Source organism: Indicator indicator, chromosome 9 (assembly GCF_027791375.1).
Source record: "Indicator indicator isolate 239-I01 chromosome 9, UM_Iind_1.1, whole genome shotgun sequence".
NCBI classification, from domain to species: domain Eukaryota; kingdom Metazoa; phylum Chordata; class Aves; order Piciformes; family Indicatoridae; genus Indicator; species Indicator indicator.
The window spans coordinates 377,777-401,817 of record NC_072018.1 but is presented as its reverse complement, the minus strand read 5'-3'; the positions used below and the strand labels follow the sequence as shown (position 1 = coordinate 401,817).

Genomic DNA, 24,041 nt, shown 5'->3' with positions numbered 1-24,041 from the left:
AGGTTTGTTTGGGTCCATGATGCCTCCACAGGAGGAATGGGCACCACTACAAACACTTGCCTTCCAGCCCAGGGCTGTGGCTGATTCAGAGGTGCTGTGTAAGGCTATTTAAAGGCTCAGCAAGGTGCTGCAGCTATGGCTCCAGAAGCAGCGTTGGGGGATGGGCTTGGAATGGCACAGCAGCACCTGGCACAGGTGCTCTGCCTCTGGCTCAGCACCCAGCTTCTGTTTGTGCCACCAGGATTCAGCCTGCAGCCTGCAGCTGCACAGTCCTGCCAGCACTTTTTGGAGGCACTTGTCCTGCCCTGCCAGCTTCCTCTGCCAGGTGTCTGTCCTGGGTTTTGGTGGGGGAGGCACCTGGATGTGCAGAGCAGCAGGATCCAGAGCCATGTGTTCAGCCTGAGCAAGTGCTGCAGAAGGGTTGCATTAGTGAGTGGCAGGTGTGAAGCAATGGAGATGGTCCTGTGGGGTCTTGTTTGTAGGGGGAGAGCCACTGCAGGAGAACACTGCAGAGGCAGTGAGCACCTGCAGCCCAGAGAGCCAAGCAGAGCCTGGGCTGCAGCAAGAGAAGTGTGGCCAGCAGGGCCAGGGAGGGGATTCTCCCCCTCTGCTCCACTCTGCTCAGACCCCACCTGCAGCTCTGGGTCCAGTTCTGGAGCCTCTGTTCCAGGAAGGCTCTGGAGGGGCTGGAAGGTGTCCAGAGAAGGGCCATGAGGATGAGCAGAGGGCTGGAGCTGCTCTGCTCTGGAGACAGCCTGAGAGAGTTGGGGTTGTGCAGGCTGGAGAGGAGAAGGATCCCAGGAGACCTTCTTGTGGCCTTCCAGGATCTGAAGAGGGCTCCAAGAAAGCTGGGGAGGGACTTTTGAGGGTGTCAGGGAGTGATAGGACTGGGGGGGTTGAAGCAAAACTAGAAGTGGGGAGATTGAGATTGGATGTTAGGAAGAAGTTGTTCCCCATGAGGGTGGTGAGAGCCTGGCAGAGGTTGCCCAGGGAGGTGGTGGAAGCCTCATCCCTGGAGGTTTTTGCAGCCAGGCTGGATGTGGCTGTGAGCAACCTGCTGTAGTGTGAGGTGTCCCTGGCCATGGCAGGGGGGTTGGAACTGGCTGAGCCTTGAGGTCCCTTCCAGCCCTGACAATTCTATGATTTGGACAGCAAAAAGCAACCTGGAAAGGAGCAAAGTGTAGTGGAAAGGTGGTTTGATTCTGGCTGACACCTTGCCTGTCACATCAGGAACTCCCTGGCTGCAGTCTCTCCACACCCAAGCTTGTGGGATGTGGCCTTGGCAGTGTAGGAGCCTTCAGGTTTGCTCTGCAAGGAAGGGAAAAAAGTTGTCAAAAGGAACAAGATACAAAAGGTAGATGCCAGGAGCAGTCTGAGAGCCTTTCAGAGAGGCAGGAAAGCAGAGCATGATGGTGTGCAAAGCATCACATCAGTCCCTGACAGGCTTCTGCCCAGCCTCAGCAGGACACTGGTTGTGATCCAGGAGCCTCCAATGAGCAAGGAGGGAGGCAAAACAGATAGGAGAGGAACAGAAACCTCCTCTGCCTCGGGAGGAAACAGTTGTCCCTGGAGATTCAAACAGCTCCTTGCTAGAAATTCCTGAAATGGCTGATTTTGGACCAAACCACAGAGATATTTGGTTGTTGGTTGGTTTTTTTTTTTTCATGCTAGTTACAGCAATGTGACAACAGCTAATTGTTAATTATCCCTAATCAATTAGCATGAAGGCACCATTAAACACACTAACTGCAGAGCCTGGCTGGAAGACTTGGCTCATTTTACCCTCCACTTGGGGATCCCTAAACCTCCCAATGTGACAATGGGACATAGAATCATGGAATGGGTTGGAAAGGACCTCCAAAGCCCATCCAGTCCAACCCCCCTGCACTCAGCAGGGACATCCTCCACTAGAGCAGGTTGCTCAGAGCTTCTCAGAGTGGCTGGAGGTTAATGGCACAGCAAAGGAAGGCAAAAGTCTCTTTTTTTTTCCCCCTCTCCCCATTCTGCCCATTTCCTGGTGTTTTCAGGAACACAGCCATGCCAGCAGAGGAGCCTGAGCTTCTCAGAGGGGCTGGAGGATGATGACACAGCAAAGGAAGGTGATCTGCCAGCTTGTGCTTGGCTGCCTTAGATTACATTAATGACAAGACAAGAGGAGCTGGAGCAGAGAATCACAGAAGGGGTTGGGTTGAGAGGGACCTCCAAAGCTCATCCAGTCCAAGCCCCTGCACTCAGCAGGGACATCCTCCACTAGATCAGGTTGCCCACAGCCCTGTCCAGCCTCACCTTGAATATCTCCAGGGGTGGGACCCCAACCACCTCCCTGGGCAACCTGTTGCAGTCTTCCAGCAGCCTCCTGCTGCAGAACTTCTTCCTCACATCCAATCTCAATCTGCTCTGCTCTCATTCCAAACCACTGCCCCTGGTCCTGTCCCTGCAGGCCTTTGGGATCAGTCCCTCTGCAGCCTTCTTGTAGCCCCTTCAGGTACCTGCAGGCTGCTCTAAGGTCTCCCTGGGGCCTTCTCTTCTCCAGGCTGAACACCCCCAGCTCCCTCAGCCTGTCCTTGTAGGAGGGGTACCCCACCCCACCCCCCAGTCATCTTCAGAGCCCTCCTCTGAACCTGCTCCATCAGGTGCTTGTCCTTCCTGTGCTGAGAGCTCAGAGCTGGACATTCCTACCTCTGGCCTTTGGAAGGCAGGGTGGCTATGCTCTGCCAGCAGCAGGGAAATAAGGGGGGGAACACACAAAAAGGAGAACCTCCAACCCATCCTTCTGCACAGCCTGAAGTGGGGGAGGGTCAGGGAAGTGTGATGCAGGAGGGCACAAATGTCCAACCAGGCTGCAATGGCAGCTGAGGAGAAGTCAGGATGAAAAGCATCACTCAGGTCCACCAAAGTGCTCTCTACCTCCACACTGAGAGCAGCTCCTCCCAGACACCTGAGACCTCAAAATCCATGTGCTTCTCTGCCTGGCTCCTCCTTCACCAGGTCCCTCGCACACTATCACAGTCTCACAGTATCTCAGAGGCTGGAAGGGACCTCAGGAGATCATCCAGGCCAACCCCCCTGCCAGAGCAGGGGCACCCAGGGCAGTCTGCACAGGAATGCATCCAGGTGGGGTTGGAAAGGCTCCAGAGAAGGAGACTCCACAACCCCCCTGGGCAGCCTGTTCCAGGGCTCTGTCACCCTCACACCAAAGAAGTTTCTCCTCATGTTGAGCTGAAATCTTCTCTGTTCAAGTTTGAACGTGTGGTTCCTTGTCTCATCACTGTGCACCCCCCAAAAGAGCCTGGCCCCCTCCACTTGACCCCCAGCCCTCAGCTATTGATAGACATTGATCAGATCCCTCTCAGCCTTCTCCTCTCCACACTAAACACCCCCAGGGCTCTCAGTCTCTCTTCACAGGGGAGATGCTCAAGTCCCCAAATCATCCTCCTGGCTCTCCCTTGGATTCCCTCCAGCAGGTCTCTGTTCTTCTTGAACTGGGGAGCCCAGAACTGGACACAGCATTCCAGGGGTGGTCTCACCAGGGCAGAGCAGAGGGGCAGCAGAACCTCCCCAGCCCTGCTGGACACCTTTCTTGCTGCCCCCCAGGATCCCATTGGCTCTCTTGGCCACAAGGGCACATTGCTGTCCCATGCAGAACTTGCTGCCCACCAGCACTCCAAGGTCTTTCTCCATGGAGCTGCTCTCCAGCAGGGCAGCCTCTAACCTGTCCTGGTGCCTGCTGTTATTTCTCCCCAGATGCAGGACCCTGCACTTGTCCTTATTGAACCTCATGAGGTTTGCCTGCAGCCAGCTCTCAGCCTGTCCAGCTCTCACTGGATGGCAGCACAGCCTGAGGGGTGTCAGACACCCCACCCCCCAGTTTGGTATCATCAGAACTTGCTGAGGGGACTCTCAATGCCCTCAGCCAGGTTGTTGATGAAGATACTGAACAAGACTGGAAACAGTACTGATCCCTGGGGGACACCACTGGCCACAGGCCTCCAAGCTGACTCTGCCACTGCTGATGACCCTCTGAGCTCTGCTCTGGAGCCACTTTGCATCCACCTCCCTGGGCAGCCTTCCATGCTGCAACTCCTGAGCTTTTCTGGGAGGATGTGATGGGAGACAGCAGCCAAAGCCTGACTGAAGTCAAGGCAGATGACATCCAGTGCTCTGCCCTCACCCACCCATGCCACCCCCCTGTCCTCTTCTCACCCTGCTGCACCTGAGCAGAACTTGATATCCTCTTGCCTTTAGTGTCTTTTCTCTGGATTTTGGTGGTGGGTTGGCATTTTTTTTGCTTACTCCATTTCCTACCTTTTTGTGCAAGAGGCTTGTAAAATCTTCCCTGATCAGGACAGGCTCTGGCAGGTTAATGGAGCACCTGGGCAGGACTCTGCCACCCACCTCACAGAGAAGGAAGCAGCAGGAGGAGCATCTTGTGGCTGCCCTCTGCTAACTCCTGCAGGTGTCAGGAGGGGCAATGAGCCTGAGAAGAGAAGCTCACAGCAGCACATTCCCTGCTCTGATGTACTCCAGGGGATGGCACTGAACATTTTTTTGGGGGTGGGAGGGCTCAGTGCACAGGCAGGGATATGTCTGCTGTGGTGAAAAAAAAAAATCACCTGCAGGAGGATTTAATGGAAGAGAAGCAGGAGATGGGCTTGTGTGGAGATGTGGCACTGCCCCACAACCCTACCTTTTGTTCTCCTGTGCTTGCCACTGGGGGCCACCCAGGGAAGGTTGCCCTTTGGCACTGGACCTTATCTCCTGGCTTCAAACACCACTCTGGGCTCCTGCTACCAGGAGGGATTTTTTTTCCCCCCTTATAGAGGGAACTCAAAATCACAGCTGTGCAGCATGGAGATTCAAGTGAGGAGCTCCCTCAGCACACCTAGGCAGCCAAGGCACAATGTCTGAGGACAGTCCTCTGCAGAGCTCAAGAGTGAGACTTGGAAACTGGGACACTGGGAATGCTGTCATGCCTTCCCTACTACCAAAGTAGGTTGATCTTGGGCAGGTGTGCCCAGAGAAGCCTCCCCTCTTTACCACACTACCTATCTCTCAGGTGTCCTCTGCCTGCAGCCTGCCCCTTGGTTGTCAGTGACAGGCAGGGATTGCATCCATTGGCTATGTCCTGCTGGACTCTCTGAAGGGACAGCCTTGCCTGCCTGTCAGCCATCCTCCTGAACACATTCACAGCCTCACAGATTACATTGGGTTGGGAGGGAGCCTCCCAGGGCATCTTGCCCAACCCCCTGCACTCCGCAGGGACCCCTCCAGCTAGAGCAGGCTGCACAGGGACACAGCCAGGCTCAGCTTGGATGGCTCCAGGGCTGGGGCCTCAAGCACAGCCCTGGGCAGCCTGTGCCAGTGTCTCACCACTCTCCTTGGGCACAACTTCCTCCTCAGCTCCAACCTCAAGCTGCCCTGCTCCACTTTCAAAGCCCTGCCCCTGGGCCTAGCACTCCAAGCCCTTCTCAACAGTCCCTCCCCAGCCTGCCTGCAGCTCCCCTGCAGACATTGAAATGCAGCTCTGAGCTCTCCCTGCAGCCTTCTCCTCTGCAGGCTCAACAGCCCCAACTCTCCCAGCCTGTCCCCACAGCAGAGCTTCTCCAGCCCTCTCAGCATCTCTCTGGCCTCCTCTGGACCCTCTCCAGCAGCTCCAGGTCTCTCTTGTGTTGGGGGCCCCAGAGCTGGACACAGCCCTGCAGGTGAGGTCTCCCCAGAGCAGAGCAGAGCAGAGGGGCAGGATCCTCTCTCTCCAGCTCTGCCCACACTGCTTTGGCTGCAGCCCAGGCTGCCCTTGGCCTTCTGTGCTGCCAGTGCCCATTGCTGGCTCCTCTCCAGCTTCTCCCCACCCCCCAGCACCCCAAGTCCTTCTCTGCAGGGCTGCTCTCAGTCTCACCCGCCCAGCCTGGATGAAGCAGAACTGGTCAGTCTTTCCTTATCACTAACAAACACCAAGTGCACCTTCCCATGGTTTGGAGCAAATTCTTCTCCTCTCTTCCCCCTGCCTGTGAAGCAATTATCTCTGTCCTTACCAGGGCAAGGTTTTCAGCCAGCCTGAGCTGGCTGAACAGAGTCTGGCTTGTTCCTGAAGGGTGCAGGAAGAGGTTGGAAAATAGCACTGAGGCTGGATCTGGGCTGTCCTGCCCCTGCTCACAGCAGAATCCAGGTGAGGAGGGACGTTTGTATGCCTTTAGCCCAACCTCCTGCTCAAATCAAGATTAACTTCAAACTAGATGAGATTCCTCATGGCTGTGTCCAGCTCAAGTCTGAATCTTTCCCACACTGGAGTCTTTGCATCCTCTCTGCCCTTTCCCCCCTCCCCCCAGGACCCTGGGGAAGAATATATTTTCTTATTTTCAGCCAGAATTTCCCTTGGCTTCAGCTTGTGCCCCTTGCCTCTCACCATGCACCTCTGGGAAGACTCTGGCCTCCCTCTGCTTGAAAAGTCCCTGGGGGCAGCTCAAAGCTGCAAGGAGATCCCCCCTTACCCCCCTTTCACCTCATTTTCTCAGCACTGAGCAAGCCCCACACCTTGAATCCCTTCCCATAGGCACAGGGAGGGGTGCCTGTGCACATGAGCAGGGAGAGCAACCCCTCCAGCAGGCTGCTTCCCTGAGCCACCAGCAAATGCCAGGCTTGCCTAAAGTGCCAGCTGGGCACAGCACTGCTGCTTCATCACCAAGGAGATGCCAACCTTCCTGGGCAAGCTCCCCACTGGACAGGCTCCACAGCCACTCACAGGGAGCCACCAGCACAGTCTCAGCCTGCAAGCCAAGCCCTGAGCCCCTGCTTTAGGCACAAGAGACAGCAGTGATGTTTCTTCAGAGATTATTCATATCCTGCAGAATGCCATCTCCAAAGCAAAGCCCAGAGAGTACTCTCAAGGTGTGAAGGCCACTGGGTTCCTCCAGCAGACATATCTGCTGAGCCCAAGCAGCAAAGCTGAGTACAGCCTCTGCCATTAGCCATTACCACAGTTCTGGCCTCCAGTCTTCACAGAATCACAGAGACATTCAGGTTGGAAGAGCCCCTCAGGAGCACCAAGTCCAACCTCTGACCCTACTCTGCAAGGCTCAGCCCTGAACCATAGCCCCAAGCACCACATCCAAACCACCTTGAAACACCTCCAGGCTTGGGGACTCCACCACCTCCCTGGGCAGCTCATCCCAGTGCCTGACCACTCTTGCTGGGAACAATTCTTCCTCCTGTGCAGTCTGCCCCTGCCCTGCTGCAGCTTGAGGCTGTTCCCTCTTGTTCTGTCACTAATCAGCTGGGAGAAGAGACCAGCACCAACCTCTCCACAACCTCCTTCCAGGCAGCTGGAGGGAGCCAGGAGGTCTCCCCTCAGCCTCCTCTCTTTCACACTACCCATCCCCAGCTCCTTCAGTCTCTCTTCATCAGATTTCTTCTCCAGGCCCTTCCCAGCTTCCTTGCCCTCCTCTGCTCTGGCTCCAGCACCTCCACATCTCTCTTGAGGAGCCCAAAACTGGACCCAACACTGGAGCTGTGGCCTCCCCAGAGCTGAGTCCAAGAGGACAATCCCCTCCCTGCTCCTGCTGGACACAGCATTCCTGATGCCAGCCAGGATGCCAAGAGTGCTGCCCTGGTGCCTTGCACAAGCAGCTGGTGCTGCAGCTCACCCCAAGCAAAGCAAGCAGAGCCTGGGCCAGCACCCAGGGCGCATGAGATCCCCGGGGAAGAAGGTGTAGAGGGACAGGGAGGTCCCAGGGGCTTAGCTCTCCTTAGCTGTGCCCCAGGCACAGGGTCAAAAAGCAGAGCTGAGGCAGCACGGGGGCAGGACTGCAGCTGAAAGCTGTGTGGAGGGAGGGAAGGAAGGAAGGGATGAGCTCCCTGCTCGCCCTCCCTGTGCTCCCCTCACACGGAACGGCATAGCTGGGATTAAAAAGATAAATAAAAACCACCCAGTGCAGGAGCTCACGTCTGAAAAAGACCAAGCAAACTCCCCCAGCATGAAAACGCAGAAGGGGAAAGTTCTGCAAACCATTCCCAGCCATAGAGTCGATGGGAAACGGTCACTGTTGGTGTGGCTTTCTGTCCCCTCCTGCTCCTGAGAAGCATGAGGCTTGGTCACGGTGACAGCAAAAGCCAGGAGCGCTTCGGCTGCCTCCCTCCTTAAACAGCCCTCAATAAACGCCGGAGATCTTCCTGGCGACTGTTTCTGCCCTGCTGGCTGAGATTGTTGCCTGTTTTAAACACCTCACTCGGAGAACAACCCCCAGCCCTCGAAAGACAGAAAACATCAGCGGCTGATTCCCACCAGCCCTCTCCTTTTGTCTCCAGGTCTCTCCGGCGCCGTCGTCGTTCTCACAACTTCAATTCAGCACCAGACCTCAATTTAGCTCTCCTGAGCTCAACTGTAGGTCTTTTAACCTGGTCTTTTAGAGACCTTGCTGATAAATGCAGCCACCAAAGATCCTTCAGCGCGCCCAGAGGCCAGGACCTCCCTCACAGCTGGAGAGAAACTCTGAGGGCTGAAGGCGCAAAGCGATTGAAGTGCAAAACGATTTTTAAATGCCAAACGATTTTAAATGCCAAACTATTTCAGTGCCAAACGATCTAAATGCAAAACTATTTAAATGCCAAACGATTTCAATGCCAAACTATTTCAGTGCCAAACGATCTAAATGCAAAACGATTTCAATGCCATTCGAGCTGCAGCAGAGGCAACATTTCAGAGCTGCAGCTCTACCTGTTCCCAAGACTATGGGGAAACCCAAAACTTATTAATCCCACCCTAAGGGCCATGCTGAGTGAATCTGGAACTCACCCCAGGCTGGCTGAAGATCCTGCAGCGCTGGTGGCTTTGCTGGAGGTGTGATTTGGCACCGTGCAAGAAGGAGAGGAGAGCAGCAGAGGTCTGAGGATCCCAGGCTGGGACTCTGTCACATGCTCACTGCTGGCTGAGGCGAGAGGCAGGCACAACAAATTCCCTTCCCATTATGTAAGCTCCAGGGTCACATCCTTGCCTCCCCACCTTAAAACCAGCACTGTGTGCTGGCAGGAGGATCATCCTCAGCTTGTTTTTTTTGTTTGCCTTTTTTAATGAGAGCTGGGAAGGGAGGGTGGGAAGCCCTGAGAAGGGATGGGCAGAGAGGGCCACGTGTGGAGAGCTGGGGGATTCTGTGGCTCCTGCTGCTTCACACACAGCCACAGAGTGCTAGGGCTTGGAAGGGACCCCTCTGACCCCTGGCAGGTAGCTGCAGGTGGCTATAGGGCCCCTTCAGCCTTCCCTTCCCCAGGCTGAACCAATCCAACTCCCTCAGCCTACCCTGCTGTGCTGTGTGCTCCAGCCCTCCTCACCAGGAAAAAGATGATAATTGTAGGTGTTCCAAAGAATGGCTGAAAATATCACAGAACCACAGAGTGCTAGGGGGTGGAAGGGACCCCCAGAGAGCATCCAGCCCAACCCCCTGCCAGAGCAGGGCACCCAGGGCAGGGCACACAGGAACACAGCCAGGTGGGCTTGGAAAGGCTCCAGAGAAGGAGACTCCACAACCTCTCTGGGCAGCCTGCTCCAGGCCTGCAGCAGCCTCACACTGACAAAGTTTTGCCTTCTCTTCCCTCCTGTGGCACCTCCTCTGCTCCAGCTTGCCCCCAGTGCCCCTTGTGCTGTCCTTGGCCATCCCTGAGCAGAGCCTGGCTCCAGCCCTGCACAGCTTTCTCCCCAGCAATGAGGGCAGCCCTCAGGCTCCTCTGCTCCAAGCCCCAGAGCTCCCTCAGCCTGGCCTCACAAGGGAGGTGCAGACTCCCCTCCCTCAGCCTGCTGGGTTTGCAGCCCAGGGGTCCTTCTGGGCTGTGAGTGCACACTGCTGGCTTCTCATCTACCAGCACCCCCAAGTCCTTCTTGGCTGGGCTGCGCAGCATCTCTTCACTGCCCTGCCTGTGTTGATATTAAAGGTTGCAGGACCTAGCACTTGGAATCCTGGCAATTCCAAATTCTCAGAGGGCTTTTCTGAGCTAGGACACAAGCTAGAAGAAGATGACCCAACCCAGGCTACGCCTGACCGTTGCAGCACAGCATACATGAAGGAGAAACCTTGAGGTGAAACAGCAAAACCTGTGCAGGAGCCCAGATCTCCAGCTCTGCTGAGCTCTCTCACCCTGCCTGCACACTTTGCTGATAGTGTTCAGGCTGACTTCTAGCCAGCTACACATCAGCACTCCAGAGTTAAACAGCCTCTCATGGAGCCTCCACAAAGGCATGTTCCGTTGTGCAGCAACCTTCCCATCCCAGGCCACAACAGACCATCCAGGGTCATATCACAGTCACAGCCTGCACTGGGTTGGGAGGGAGCCTCCAAGGGCATCTTGCCCAACCCCCCTGCACTCAGCAGGGACACCTCCAGCTAGAGCAGGCTGCACAGGGACACAGCCAGGCTGAGCTTGGATGGCTCCAGGGCTGGGGCCTCAAGCACAGCCCTGGGCAGCCTGTGCCAGTGTCTCACCACTCTCCTTGGGCACAACTTCCTCCTCAGCTCCAACCTCAAGCTGCCCTGCTCCACTTTCAAAGCCCTGCCCCTGGGCCTAGCACTCCAAGCCCTTCTCAACAGTCCCTCCCCAGCCTGCCTGCAGCTCCCCTGCAGACATTGAAATGCAGCTCTGAGCTCTCCCTGCAGCCTTCTCCTCTGCAGGCTCAACAGCCCCAACTCTCCCAGCCTGTCCCCACAGCAGAGCTTCTCCAGCCCTCTCAGCATCTCTCTGGCCTCCTCTGGACCCTCTCCAGCAGCTCCAGGTCTCTCTTCTGGTGGGGGTTCCCAGAGCTGGACACAGCCCTGCAGGTGAGGTCTCCCCAGAGCAGAGCAGAGCAGAGGGGCAGGATCCTCTCTCTCCAGCTCTGCCCACACTGCTTTGGCTGCAGCCCAGGCTGCCCTTGGCCTTCTGTGCTGCCAGTGCCCATTGCTGGCTCCTCTCCAGCTTCTCCCCCACCCCCAGCACCCCCAAGTCCTTCTCTGCAGGGCTGTTCTCAATCTCATCCCCCCCAGCCTGTATTGGGACCAAGCCTTGCCCTGAGCTAGGTGCAGGACCTTGCCCTTGGCCATCTTGAACCTCCTGAGGTTCTCCTCAGCCCAGCTCTCTGCAGCATCATTACAATGATTTAATTTTCTATGTGAAAGGTATCCACACTACTGCAAACCTGGCTCAGGTATGAAGCCATGAAATAATTATCAATGCCAAACAAGCTGTCATTAGACAAAGCTGAGCCTCTGCAGCTATATTCAATCCTCCTCTTCTAAATGCAAGAGAATCAAACTCTCACCCTGGCTTCCAGCATCCTGACTGACCCTTTCTGCTGAGCTCCAGAGCACATCCAAATCAGCTTCCTGCAGGGTGACCATCCTCACCTTGTTGGTCAAGGCCCTCACAGGCACAGTGATCCTCAGCCACAGAGATGCAGGACAGCATTCCCCATCTCAGGAAGGCACACAGAGCCTTACTGACATTCAAGAAACCTCTGGATCAGCAGGTGCCATGTGAGGTCTCTCCTTCCAGCTGAGCAACCTAACCGTTGGATTATTACAGAATCACAGAATGTTAGGGTTTGGAAGGAGCCTCCAGAAAGCATCCAGCCCAACCCCCCTGCCAGAGCAGGACACCCAGGAACACATCCAGGTGGGCTTGGAAAGGCTCCAGAGAAGGAGACTCCACAACCTCTCTGGCAGCCTGCTCCAGGCCTCCAGCAGCCTCACACCAAAGAAGTTTCTCCTCATGTTGAGATGGAGCCTCCTGGGTTCCAGCTTGGCCCTGTTGTGCCTTGTCCTGTCCCTGGGCACCACCAACAGAGCCTGGAGCCTTCCTCCTGACCCCCAGCCCTCAGCTACTGATAGACATTGATCAGATCCCTCTCAGCCTTCTCCTCTCCAGACTGAACAGCCCCAGGGCTCTCAGCCTTGCTTCACAGCAGAGATGTTCAAGTCCCCAGATCACAGAATCATCGAATCACAGAATTGTCAGGGGTGGAAGGGACCTCAAGGCTCAGCCAGTCCCAACCCCCCTGCCATGGGCAGGGACACCTCACACTCCAGCAGGTTGCTCACAGCCACATCCAGCCTGGCTGCAAAAACCTCCAGGGATGAGGCTTCCACCACCTCCCTGGGCAACCTCTGCCAGGCTCTCGCCACCCTCATGGGGAACAACTTCTTCCTAACATCCAATCTCAATCTCCCCACTTCTACTTTTGCTTCAACCCCCCCAGTCCTATCACTCCCTGACACCCTCAAAAGTCCCTCCCCAGCTTTCTTGGAGCCCCCTTCAGATCCTGGAAGGCCACCAGAAGGTCTCCTGGGAGCCTTCTCCTCTCCAGCCTGCACAACTCCAACTCTCTCAGGCTGTCCTCCTAGCATCACCTCTAATGGCACAGCTTTCCGAGGGGATGGAGTGCATTCTTCTTCCAAAGAGCAGATGGAATGGGATTGTACTTTGTCCCCTGTACCACTGGGCTGGAGCTGAGATGCTTTACAGCTGACATGCAAGCTGCAGTGGAGGCTGCAGAGTCTCTTCTCTTCACTAAGTGCCAGGGTATCACAGTCTCACAGTATCACAGAGGCTGGAAGGGACCTCAGGAGATCACCCAGTCCAAGCCCCCTGCCAGAGCAGGGGCACCCAGGAGAGTCTGCACAGGTGGGGCTGGAAAGGTTCCAGAGAAGGAGCCTCCACAACCTCTCTGGGCAGCCTGCTCCAGGGCTCCCACACCCTCACACCAAAGAAGTTTCTCCTCATGTTGAGCTGAAATCTTCTATGTTCAAGCTTGTCCCTGTTATTTCTTGTCTCATTACTGTGCACCCCCCAACAGAGCCTGGCCCTCTCCCCTTGACCCCCAGCCCTCAGCTATTGATAGACATTGATCAGATCCCTCTCAGCCTTCTCCTCTCCACACTAAACACCCCCAGGGCTCTCAGTCTCTCTTCACAGGGGAGATGCTCAAGTCCCCAAATCATCCTCCTGGCTCTCTGTTGGACTCTCTCCAGCAGGTCTCTGTCTCTCTTGACCTGGGGAGCCCAGAACTGGACACAGCATTCCAGGGGTGGTCTCAGCAGGGCAGAGCAGAGGGGCAGCAGAACCTCCCCAGCCCTGCTGGCCACACTTTTCTTGCTGACCCCCCAGGACCCCATTGGCTCTCCTGGCCACCAGGGCACATTGTTGCCCCATGCAGAACTTGCTGGCTATTGGGGGAGCTGCAGAGCAGTAGGGAGGTTTGTGCCTAACCCATGCCATGGCACCTGTTCCACTGGCTGTGTGCTGCCCTGCTGGAAAGAGTATTCCCAGTGGGAATGTTTTTTTTTTCTCACAAGTGTCTTATCCACAGAGGAGCTGTGAGGTGTTTGAGAAGCTGCAAGAATTCCTTTGGGGAGGAAGGCAGCACAGAGTTATCCCTTTGCATTTAAAAGATGCCAAAACACATAGTTTTATATATATATATATATATATATATATATATATATATATATATATATGTATTTAAGACTCTGATTACTAAACCACATCCACTGAGTTCAGTCTGTCTGAATGGTTCAGTCTGTTCAGAATGGTCTGGTGGTGTAGGCTGAGGGCAATCAAATTAGTAGAACCACCAAGAAAAGTCCTCCAGAGGCTGGAGAGTCCCAAGGGGAGGTGCAGCTTGTCCCAGGATGCTGCCACCTGTGATCCTGTTTCCCTGCACCTCTCTCTTCAAGGCAGGGCACAGCCACAGGCTCTCCCTCTCCCCTCTCCATCTCAGAGCTGTTACCTTTGTGGTGTGTGGGGCAGTGAGCTTCCTGCTACACCTCTGAGCCTAGCTGGGGGTCACAGTTGGGCTGCTCTTGGCCCTGCTGAGGCTGAGGGGGATGGAAGGTCCTGGCCTGTAGGTGCAGGTGAAGGGCTGAGCCTAACCTGTGAAGGTCTTGCTGATAGCTGAATGCCTTTTGTATGTATTTGTAAAGAGAATTTCAATTTGAGCTTCCAGTCCAGTGTGGAGCAGTTTGGTTTTACTCCTTGGGAAGGGCTAAAAGATCTTCTCTGGCCCTTTTGCCCTGGCCAGCTCCTGGCTCAAAAGTAGGACATCTGGTTTGAGAGGGACCTCCCAAGCTCATCCAATCCCACTTCTCCTGCAGTCAGCAGGGACATCCTCCACTGCCCAGAGCCCTGCCCAGCCTCACCTTGAATATCTCCAGGGGTGGAGCCTCAACCACCTCCCTGGTCAACCTGTTGCAGTGTTCCAGCAGCCTCCTGCTGCAGAACTTGTTCCTCACATCTGCTCTTCACAGCATCACAGGATATATGGGGGTGTTCAGCCTGGAGAAGAGGAGGCTCAGGGCAGACCTCATTGCTCTCTACAACTGCCTGAAGGGAGGCTGTAGCCAGGTGGGGGTTGGGCTCTGCTCCCAGGCACCCAGCACCAGAACAAGAGGACACAGTCTCAAACTGTGCCAGGGGAGGTCTAGGCTGGGTGTTAGGAGGAAGTTCTTCACAGAGAGATTTGCCATTGGGATGTGCTGCCCAGGGAGGTGGTGGAGTCACTGTCCCTGGAGATGTTTGACTAGATGAGGCACTAAGTGCCATGGTCTGGTTGATTGGATAGGGCTGGGTGATAGGTTGGACTGGATGATCTTGGAGGTCTCTTCCAACCTGGTTGATTCTATGGTCAGAGGTTGTAAGGGACCTCAAGAGATCATCAGGTCCAACCCTGCTGCCAGAGCAGCATCACTCAGGGTAGCCCACACAGGAATGAATCCAGGTGGGTTTGGAAAGTCTCCAGAGGAGACTCCACACCCCCCCTGAGGAGCCTGTTCCAGGGCTCTGTCACCCTCACTGTAAGGAAGTTTCTCCTCATGTTGAGCTGAAATCTTCTATCATCTTCTTCTCCAATTTTTGAAGGCAGTGGTTTGTTTAAGTGAGAGGAGGAGCAGCTGGGTGTTCACCCAGGTAATAATTTAACTGCTGTCAGCCAAAGATATCTGCATCTTTATTTCAATTAAATTAAAACCAATCTGCAAGGATATTTTATGCAACGTTTCACTTATATATACACACCAGTTTTGGTTGGTTGGATGGGTGGGGGAGGTGGGGGGTTGGGGAGGGGTTGGGGGTGGGTTTTTTGTTGTTGTTTTGTACTGTTTTGTTTGCAACTGCAAGGCAAAAGTCCTGTTTGGGTTAAGCAAAACACGAGGCAACAGCTTATGGAAGCTGACTGGCTGAGAGCTCCTTTCCACGAGTGACTGGAAGGAAAGAAAAGGGAAAAAGAAAACCAAACCAAACCAAACCAAAACAAAACAAAACAAAAAAAAAAAAGGAAGAAGAGCTACTCTGAAATGGATTATCAGGAAACCTTCCAAAAAGAGGATGAGATGATCCAGCAGAGGTTAACAGCCTCCTCCTCCTGCAGGTGAGCACTGTGCTTGCCTCGGGTGGCAGCGCTGCTTTAAAGCCACCACAGCAAGAACTCCTCCTCTGAAGGCCCTCACACCTGCCTCTGGCTGTGAAGAAAAGCAACTCATTAAGACTTTAGGGCTTCCTGGTGAAAGATTTATTTTTGTTTGTTGGGAGTTTTCTTTGTTTTGTTTGCTGTTTTGGGTTTTTGTGTGTGTGTGTGTATGTGGTTGGTTTGTTTTGAACTGGCACCGTAGTAGTTCAGAAAATAATAATAATAATAATTAATAATTAATAATAACAACAATAACGACAATAACAACAACAATAAAGTACCTCTTTGGTGAAGCCTCAGGTACCCCCTACTCCTCATCCTAACGACTTGTAAACAGGACTGCAGTACAGTGCTTTAGCCTTTACCTCTCAGCTCAGTTAGGTACCACACACCTTCCTCACCACTCCTCCTCTTGGCGGTTCAGGGAGGTGTGTGAAAGCAGGGAGGGAAAGCAAAAGGAGGAATCCAGAAGGATATAAAGTTCCCTGTTTGAGATTTGTGTTTGTTTTGTGGGTTTTGTTTGTTTTGGGGTTGTTTGTTTTGTTTTTGTTTGGTTTATGTCTGTTTTCTTTGCCCGTTTGGTTTGGGTTTTGTCTGTTTTATTTTCCTTTTGTTTTTGTTTGCCTGTTTGGTTTGGTTTTGTCTTATTTATTTTGTTTGCCCGTTTGGTTTTGTCTGTTTTATTTATTTTTGTTTGTTTTGTATTTATTTGCCTGTTTGGTTTGATTTTGTCTTGTTTTATTTCATTTTCGTTTGCCTGTTTGGTTTGGTTTTGTCTGGTTTATTTTTGTTTGATTTTTGTTTGTTTTATTTTTGTTTGTCTGATTGGTTTGGTTTGACTGATTTGTTTGATTTTTGGTTTTGTTTGATTTTTGTTTGTTTTATGTTTGTCTATTTTTGTCTGTTTTGTTTTTGTTTGATTTTTGTCTGTTTCATTTGTGCCTGTTTTATTTTTGTCTGTTTTGTTTTTGTCTATTTCATTTTTGTTTGGTTTTTTTTTGTTTTGATTTATTTTTGTCTGTTTGATTTTGTCTGACTTTTGTCTGATTTTTGTCTGTTTTCTGTTTTGCTTGATTTATTTTTGTTTTGCTTTTGTCTCTTTATTTTTGTTCCTTTTATTTTTTCCTGCTTTTTGTTTGCCTGTTTCGTTTTATTTTATTTAAACTTCTTTTGTTTGCTTAAAAAAAAAAACAACCCAAAAAAGTGCGTAATTGTTTTCCATTCCCACCAAAAAAACCAAGAAAACAACCAAACCCCAAGACACAACCTGTGCCACTGTTTGCCACCGATGGGTTCGAGACCGTTTCTCCTCCCTGCGCTGATCAGCACGCCAAGGTCAGGCTCTCTGATTGATCACCACACAAAGACCAAGCTCTTCTCTCAGCCAAGGAAGCCTTTCCAAGTCCGTTTCCTGCTACAATCCCTCGTCCAATTACCTTAAAACCAACCCAAAGCAGAAGAAAGTTCCACCAGTTTGGTTTCCTTTTGTTTTGTTTTGTTTTCCCCCCTCCCCTCCCGTCCCCACCGGACCGTTCGCCGTTTCTGTACACGCTGCATTCCCAACCTCTCAGAGAGCAGAGAGAGAGGTTTGCTCTGTTTGTTTTAGTGTTTGGCATACACATCCCAACTCCTTGGCACCACGGGGTGGGGGAGGGGGCGGGGTGGGTTTCAGTGCATCCATTGCCAGCAACAGACGTAGCACCGTGGGGCCGTGGCGGCTGGCGGGGCGGGGGGCGGCTCAGGAGGAGTGGGCGTTCTCCAGCAGCGGCGGCCCGTCGCGGTGCATCGAGGGGTGCGTGTGCTCCCGCTTGTAAGTCTTCGGAGGCAGCTTTGGGATATGTTGAGAAGTGCTCTGGCGCGGAGGGACGGGCGGGCCGGCCACGGGAGGCGGCTCGGCCTCCGGCGGCGGCAGCGGCGGGGGCGGCAGCAGCAGCGGCGGCGACGGGAGGTGCCTCCGCGCCACGTGTGGAGAAGGCGTCTGAGGCGGGGGAGGGGTGAAGGGAGAGGGGCTGTTGGGGAAAAAGGTGTTTCCCAGTTCGCTTTTTCGGCCCAGGGGCGGAGGTTGGAGGTGTAGTGGTGAGCTGGAGAACACGTCCGGCGTTCGCACCGGCTCCCGAGGCGGTAACACCGGAGGGCTCTCAGGGGGGTCGGGGATGCAGGTCCGGTCAGGCACTGAGTACCTTGGGGAGTACACCTTCGAGGTTGGCTGCCTAGGAGGAATTGCTGGTGGGCTGTCCAGGTGTGCAGAAGCCATCTGAGGTACACAAACAGTTCACAGAAGCACAGAGTTGTCAGGGTGGGAAGGGACCTCGAGGATCATCCAGCTCCAACCCCCCTGCCAGAGCAGGGGCACCCAGGAACACATCCTGGTGGGGCTGGAAAGGCTCCAGAGAAGGAGACTCCACAACCTCTCTGGGCAGCCTGCTCCAGGCCTCCAGCAGCCTCACACCAAAGAAGTTTCTCCTCATGTTGAGGTGGAACCTCCAGCTTCCAGCTTGTACCCACTGTACCTTATCCTATCACTGGGCACCACCAAACAGAGCCTGGAACCTTCATCCTGACCCCCAGCCTTCAGCCCCTCTCAGTCTTCTCCTCTCCAGACTGAACAGCCCCAGGACTCTCAGTCTTTCTTCACAGCAGAGATGTTCCAGTCCCCAAATCACAGAATCACAGAATTGTCAGGGCTGGAAGGGACCCCAAGGCTCAGCCAGTTCCAACCCCCCTGCCATGGGCAGGGACACCTCACACTCCAGCAGGTTGCTCACAGCCACATCCAGCCTGGCTGCAAAAACCTCCAGGGATGAGGCTTCCACCACCTCCCTGGGCAACCTCTGCCAGGCTCTCACCGCCCTCATGGGCAAGAACTTAGGAAGCTAAGTTCTAATCTACACCTCCCCTCCTCTAGCTTGGATCAATTCCCCCCCCAGTCCTATCACTCCCTGACACCCTCAGAAGTCCCTCCCCAGCTTTCAGATACTGGAAGGCCACAAGAAGGTCCCCTGGAGCCTTCTCTTTCTCCAAACTGAGCAACCCCAGCTCTCTCAGCCTGTCCCCATAGGAGAGGAGCTCCAGCCCTCTGATCATCCTCATTTAATTCACTACAACTTCAGTGACAATAAGGAACAGGACCCTGTCCTGTCCCCAACAGCTCCTGTCCTGCAGGTTGCTCTTTTCTAGTTACAGAGGAGACACAGCAAGCAGGTGCAGGATGAAGATGGGCTGTAAGAAAGTATAAAAAGAGTGACAGTGCCTGAAAAATGTTTCTCAGAGTGATGCAAACAGAAAAGACAGAGACTGGATGCGCAGGGGGAGAGCCAGGGGTATCAATACACAGTTAACAGCCAAGGATTGAGGGAATGAAGATGCAGGGAGAGGGCCAAAGGAATGGAGATGCAGGGAGAGGGCAAAGGAATGGAGATGCAGGAAGAGGGCCAAAGGAATGGAGATGCAGGGAGAGGGCCAAAGGAATGGAGATGCAGGGAGAGGGCCAAAGGAATGGAGATGCAGGGAGAGGGCCAAAGGAATGGAGATGCAGGGAGAGGGCCAAAGGAATGGAGATGCAGGAAGAGGGCCAAAGGAATGGAGATGCAGGAAGAGGGCCAAAGGAATGGAGATGCAGGGAGAGGGCCAAAGGAATGGAGATGCAGGGAGAGGGCCAAAAAGAATGAAGATGCAGGGAGAGGGCCAAAGGAATGGAGATGCAGGAAGAGGGCCAAAGGAATGGAGATGCAGGGAGAGGGCCAAAAGAATGAAGATGGAGGGAGAGGGCCAAAGGAATGGAGATGCAGGAAGAGGGCCAAAGGAATGGAGATGCAGGGAGAGGGCCAAAGGAATGAGGATGCAGGGAGAAAACCAAAGGCAAGGCAAGGAATGGTCAAAGCAACAATTTCCATGTCTGCTTGCTGGAGTCTGCTGCAGCACCTTTTCCAGCTTGTGGGGGTGAAGAACACCAGGTACTTCCACAAGAAAATGAGGAAAAGGGAGAGGCAGATGATGCTGAATATGGCACAAACCCCCAACCCCTCTGCTCAGAAGGAAGCCTTCAGGGTTACTGAAGTGAGCAGCTCACAAGCTGCAGGCCACAGCCAGAGGGGAAGTGCTCTCCAAGCCCCTGGCACAGCCATGATGTTTTCAGTGCCACAGTGATGTGCTGAACCCTGCTGGCTGACAGCAGCCTGCTGCTGAGCCATGTACAGCTGCCTTCAGAGCCATGCAGGCTCCCAAGGAATTCTGACTGGGGTGTCCCAACACCCCCCCCAGCTCTCTGAAGCCACAAACCAGCTCCCACTGCAAGGAAGGGACCTTTGACACTGTGTCCCAGTTTGAGTTGGTGCCTTTAGAAAGCAACCAGAGAGGAGACCTCCAGAAGGCACAGAGTGTGCAGGAGGTGTCCTGGAAGGTGTAAGCTTTGTGTTTCCTCCCATAAATCCTGCATCCCTGTGAATCTGGCTGCAAAGTCAAGTCTCTTTCTCTTTCTTCCCTGTCCATCCCCTGGCCACAGTGAGCTCCCTTATCTGCTGTGTGTGGGGAGGATGGCTCCAGGCTCATCTCTGCCCTTCAAGGCCTGACTAATTTTTACTGTTGGCAAATCTTAGCCTGTTTAGGTCCAATGCCAGGGACTAAGGGGAGGCAGTTTCAGGCCTGGCCAGCCTGAATCCAGCCTAGCAACAGGAGTGGGGGAAGAAAGAGCCCTGGGGTGGATGTTGAACCCCGTGTGGGCAGAAAAGGAGCACTGGGTTTGTGTTCTGGTTTGGTGGGGAAAGTTTTTTTGGCTCAATGAGCTTCTCTGTTAAACCCAGAGCATACATCCCTTTGTCCTTTCTCTGCTTTGCTATGCTCACCACCATGCACTGTTGACACTGCAGCTTGTGCAAAGCTTTTCCATTTCAACTTTCCAATGCTCCCATGCTGGGTGTGCAGGGGTTTGCTTCTGCCCCAGGGGCATCAGAGCAACCTGTCCCTCTCCAAACCACCACAGGCTGGGAAACAAAGGTTGGATCAGACCCCAAAGGCCAGACAAATGCAAAAGGAAAACAGAGCAATGGCTCAGGAAGGCAGGCAGACAGGATGGGTAAGCAAGAAGGGAAAGCAATCACTGAGCATCACAGCATCAAGGTCAAGTGCTCTGCTGAACCTCTTCAGAGGACCTAGGGCTGTACATCACTTTCCACCCCCTCTGTTCCTCTGGATCCCTGCTCCAAAATGAGACTCTGGGGCAATATTCACAGAGGGGATTGTCTGCCTCAAGTCCTTACAGGCAATGCCAGTGCCTCAGCACAGCAGAGCAATGGACAAGAGACATTTCTAACTTTAAGTGTAGGTCCTGGCTGTTCATTTGCATTGGTTTGGGATCAGGCCACAGTGAGGCAGAGGTGTGAAGACTCTTTTTCCACAGAGTTCTTCAGAAACAATAGCTGCACTGTCTTTAAGAGTTACTTTTCTATGATCTCCTGCCCTCTGCTCCCAGAAAAAAAAAACAAATCAGCTTTTTTCTTTGTGCCTCTTTACTTACTTTTGATGGGGAGGATTCAGCTGGGGCAGACTCTGGTCTTCTTCTTGGAGGAACTGGAGGGGGGACATGAGCTTCATCTGAAATTTTGGTAAAGTTTATGGATGACACAGAAGCAGATCCTGAGGGAAAGAGAAAAAAAACCAAACCCAAACAAAGCAATGCTGAATATGATGAACTTTAGTTCAACTCAGTGCATTCCCTTTACTGCTGCCAATAAAGGTGTCATAAATCATGAAGTACCTGATCATAAAAAGCAGCACAAATCAAGAAGCTGTGAAGAAAAGGCAGTGAAGCCATTTCCACACAAACTGCTTTGCTGAGCTGCAAACATCTCTCTGCCTCCTGCAGCTTCTCAAGTCATCTCCCAGACAAAAACCACACCACAAAGGTCTTCCCCTATCACAAAAGCACTAAACCAATTACTCTGAACCTGCTCTTGGTGAGCCAAGCCAAGAATGAAGAAGTAGCTTCTGAAGAAGCTGGATGTGGCTCTGAGCAACCTGCTGTAGTATGAGGTGTCCCTGGCCATGGCAGAGGGGTTGGAACTGGATGATCCTTGAGGTCCCTTCTAACCCTGACAGTTCTGATTCTATTTCAGACACCTGGCTTGGATACTCAGCAATGGCACTGCTGAGCTAAGCAACTTCACCTCCTTGTGGGAACCACTTAAATCCTGGAGTGGCTCAGGTTGGAAGGGACCTCAGAGATCATCTAATCCAAGTCCCTGCCATGCCCAGGGACACCTCTCAGCTAGACTCAGCTGCTCAAGGCCTCATCCAGCCTGGCCTTGAACACCCCCGGGCAGGAGGCAGCCACAGCCTCCCTGGGCAGCCTGTGCCAGAGTCTCACCAGCCTCACCCTGAAGAACTTCTCCCTCAGCTCCAGCCTAACCCTGCTCTGCCTCAGCTTCAAACCATTCCCCTTGGCCTGTCTCTAGACACCCTCAGCAAAAGTCCCTCTGCAGCCTTCCTGCAGGATCCCTTCAGCTATTGCAAGGCAGCTCTGAGGTCCCCCTGGAGCCTTCTCCTCTCCAGGCTGCACACCCCCAGCTCCCTCAGCCTGGCCTCACAGCAGAGCTGCTCCAGCCCTTGGAGCATCTTTGTGGCCTCCTCTGGCCTCACTCCAGCAGCTCTGTGTCCTTCTTCTGCTGGGGACAGCAGAGCTGGAGGCAGGATTGGAGGTGAGGTGTGAGCAGAGCAGAGCCAAGGGGCAGAATCCCCTCTCCTGCCCTGCTGCCCACACTCCTCTGGCTGCAGCCCAGCACACAGCTGCCTGCTGGGCTGCAGGAGGACACTGCTGGCTCCTGGGGAGCTGCTCAGCACCCAACACCCCCAAGCCTCTTTCTTCAGGCCTGCTCTCAACCCACCCAGCCCCTAGCCTGGATTTGTGCCTGGGGTTGGCCTGACCCAGCTGCAGGAGCCTGCACTTTGCACACAGGACTAATCTTGACCTTCACCTGACAGAACTCACACCTGAAAGCAAGCTATATCCACTACTCATTGCTGAAAGCACACCCAAAATAAAAAGAGAGGTTCCTTGTATGTTGGTGAAGTGAGAAAAAAAAATAGGACTGAATGGATTTCAAGCAGGTAAACACTCAGTTTAAGCTCTGCAGGAAAGCCTTCCATGAGCACTGCAAGCAGCTCAGAGAGCAGAACAAGGCACCCACGGAACATTCATTGCTGTTCCCATTGTTCACCATCAAACAGATACTCACCCAATGCCTTCACCACATACTTAAACACACAGCAGCAAATCCCACAGAATCACAGAGTGCTAGGGGCTGGAAGGGACCTCCAGAGGTCATCCAGCCCAACCCCCCTGCCAGAGCAGGGCACCCAGGGCAGGGCACACAGGAACACAGCCAGGTGGGCTTGGAAAGGCTCCAGAGAAGGAGACTCCACAACCTCTCTGGGCAGCCTGCTCCAGGCCTGCAGCAGCCTCACACTGACAAAGTTTTGCCTTCTCTTCCCTCCTGTGGCACCTCCTCTGCTCCAGCTTGCCCCCAGTGCCCCTTGTGCTGTCCTTGGCCATCCCTGAGCAGAGCCTGGCTCCAGCCCTGCACAGCTTTCTCCCCAGCAATGAGGGCAGCCCTCAGGCTCCTCTGCTCCAAGCCCCAGAGCTCCCTCAGCCTGGCCTCCCAGGGAGATGTTCCACTGCCTGCAGCAGCTCTGGGGCTCTGCTGGGCTCTCTCAAGCAGTTCCCTGAGGTCCTTGACCTGGGTTTGCTCTACCCTTGCCCTTGGTGGATTCCATTCCATTTCTCCCCACCTAGCTCTCAGCCTGGCCAGCTCTGGCTGAATGGCAGCACAGCCTGAGGGGTGTCACCACTGCTCCCAGTTTGGTGTCATCTGCAAACTTGTGGCAGTGCCCTCTGTGCCCTCATGCAGGTCACTGATGAATAGATTGAACACCTGTGGTTCCAGTACCACCTGGTAGACACAGGCCTCCACCCAGACTGTGCCACTGAGCACAACACTGACTTCTTCCCTTCAATTAGTCCCCATCCACCTCACTACCTGACCATGCAGACCACACCTGCTGAGTTTAGCTGCAAGGATGCTTCTTGACCTGAGGGGCCCAGAACTGGACACAATATTCCAGATGTGGCCTCAGCAGGGCAGAATAGAGAGGGAAGAGAACCTCTCTGGCCCTACTGCCCACAGCCCTTCTGATCCACCCCAGGGTTCCCTTGGCCTTCTTGGCCACCATGGCACCTTGCTGGCTCCTGGACATCCTTCTGTCCACCAGGTCCCCCCTTTTCCCCTGTGCTCTCTCCAACAGGTCAGTCCCCAGCCTGCACTGGTCCCTGGGGTTGTCTGTGACATCTATGGGCACTAGAGATGTAACTCTGCCTCCTGCTTGAACACTTCCTCCAAGGATGGGCAATGCTCTCTGTGTAACACATCCAATCCTTCCCTCCCTCCCTATAGAACAAAAACTCTTTTCAATAAGGGAATAAAACATGCTGAAAGCTTTTGCTGCCAGAAAGAGACAAAAGCAACTTCTGCTATAGTCACTTTCATAGCATGTTAGGGGTTGGAAGGGACCTCCAGAGATCATCCAGTCCAAGAGCAGGGTCACCTAAAGCAGGTCACACAGGAACACATCC

The 24,041-nt window shown here is 53.8% G+C and overlaps 1 protein-coding gene across 1 annotated transcript in view; it reads right to left on the bottom strand.

The window, feature by feature from the left end:
- Positions 1–17,156: 17,156 nt before the first annotated feature.
- Positions 17,157–24,041, bottom strand: part of SOS1 (SOS Ras/Rac guanine nucleotide exchange factor 1) — a 74,115-nt gene continuing 67,230 nt past the window's right edge. The window contains exons 18-19 of the mRNA XM_054383728.1: positions 20,931–21,049; positions 17,157–17,672 (exon numbers count right to left, since the gene is read on the bottom strand). Coding sequence (XP_054239703.1) covers positions 17,157–17,672; positions 20,931–21,049 — 635 coding nt within the window. The remainder of the gene's footprint in view (positions 17,673–20,930; positions 21,050–24,041) is intronic.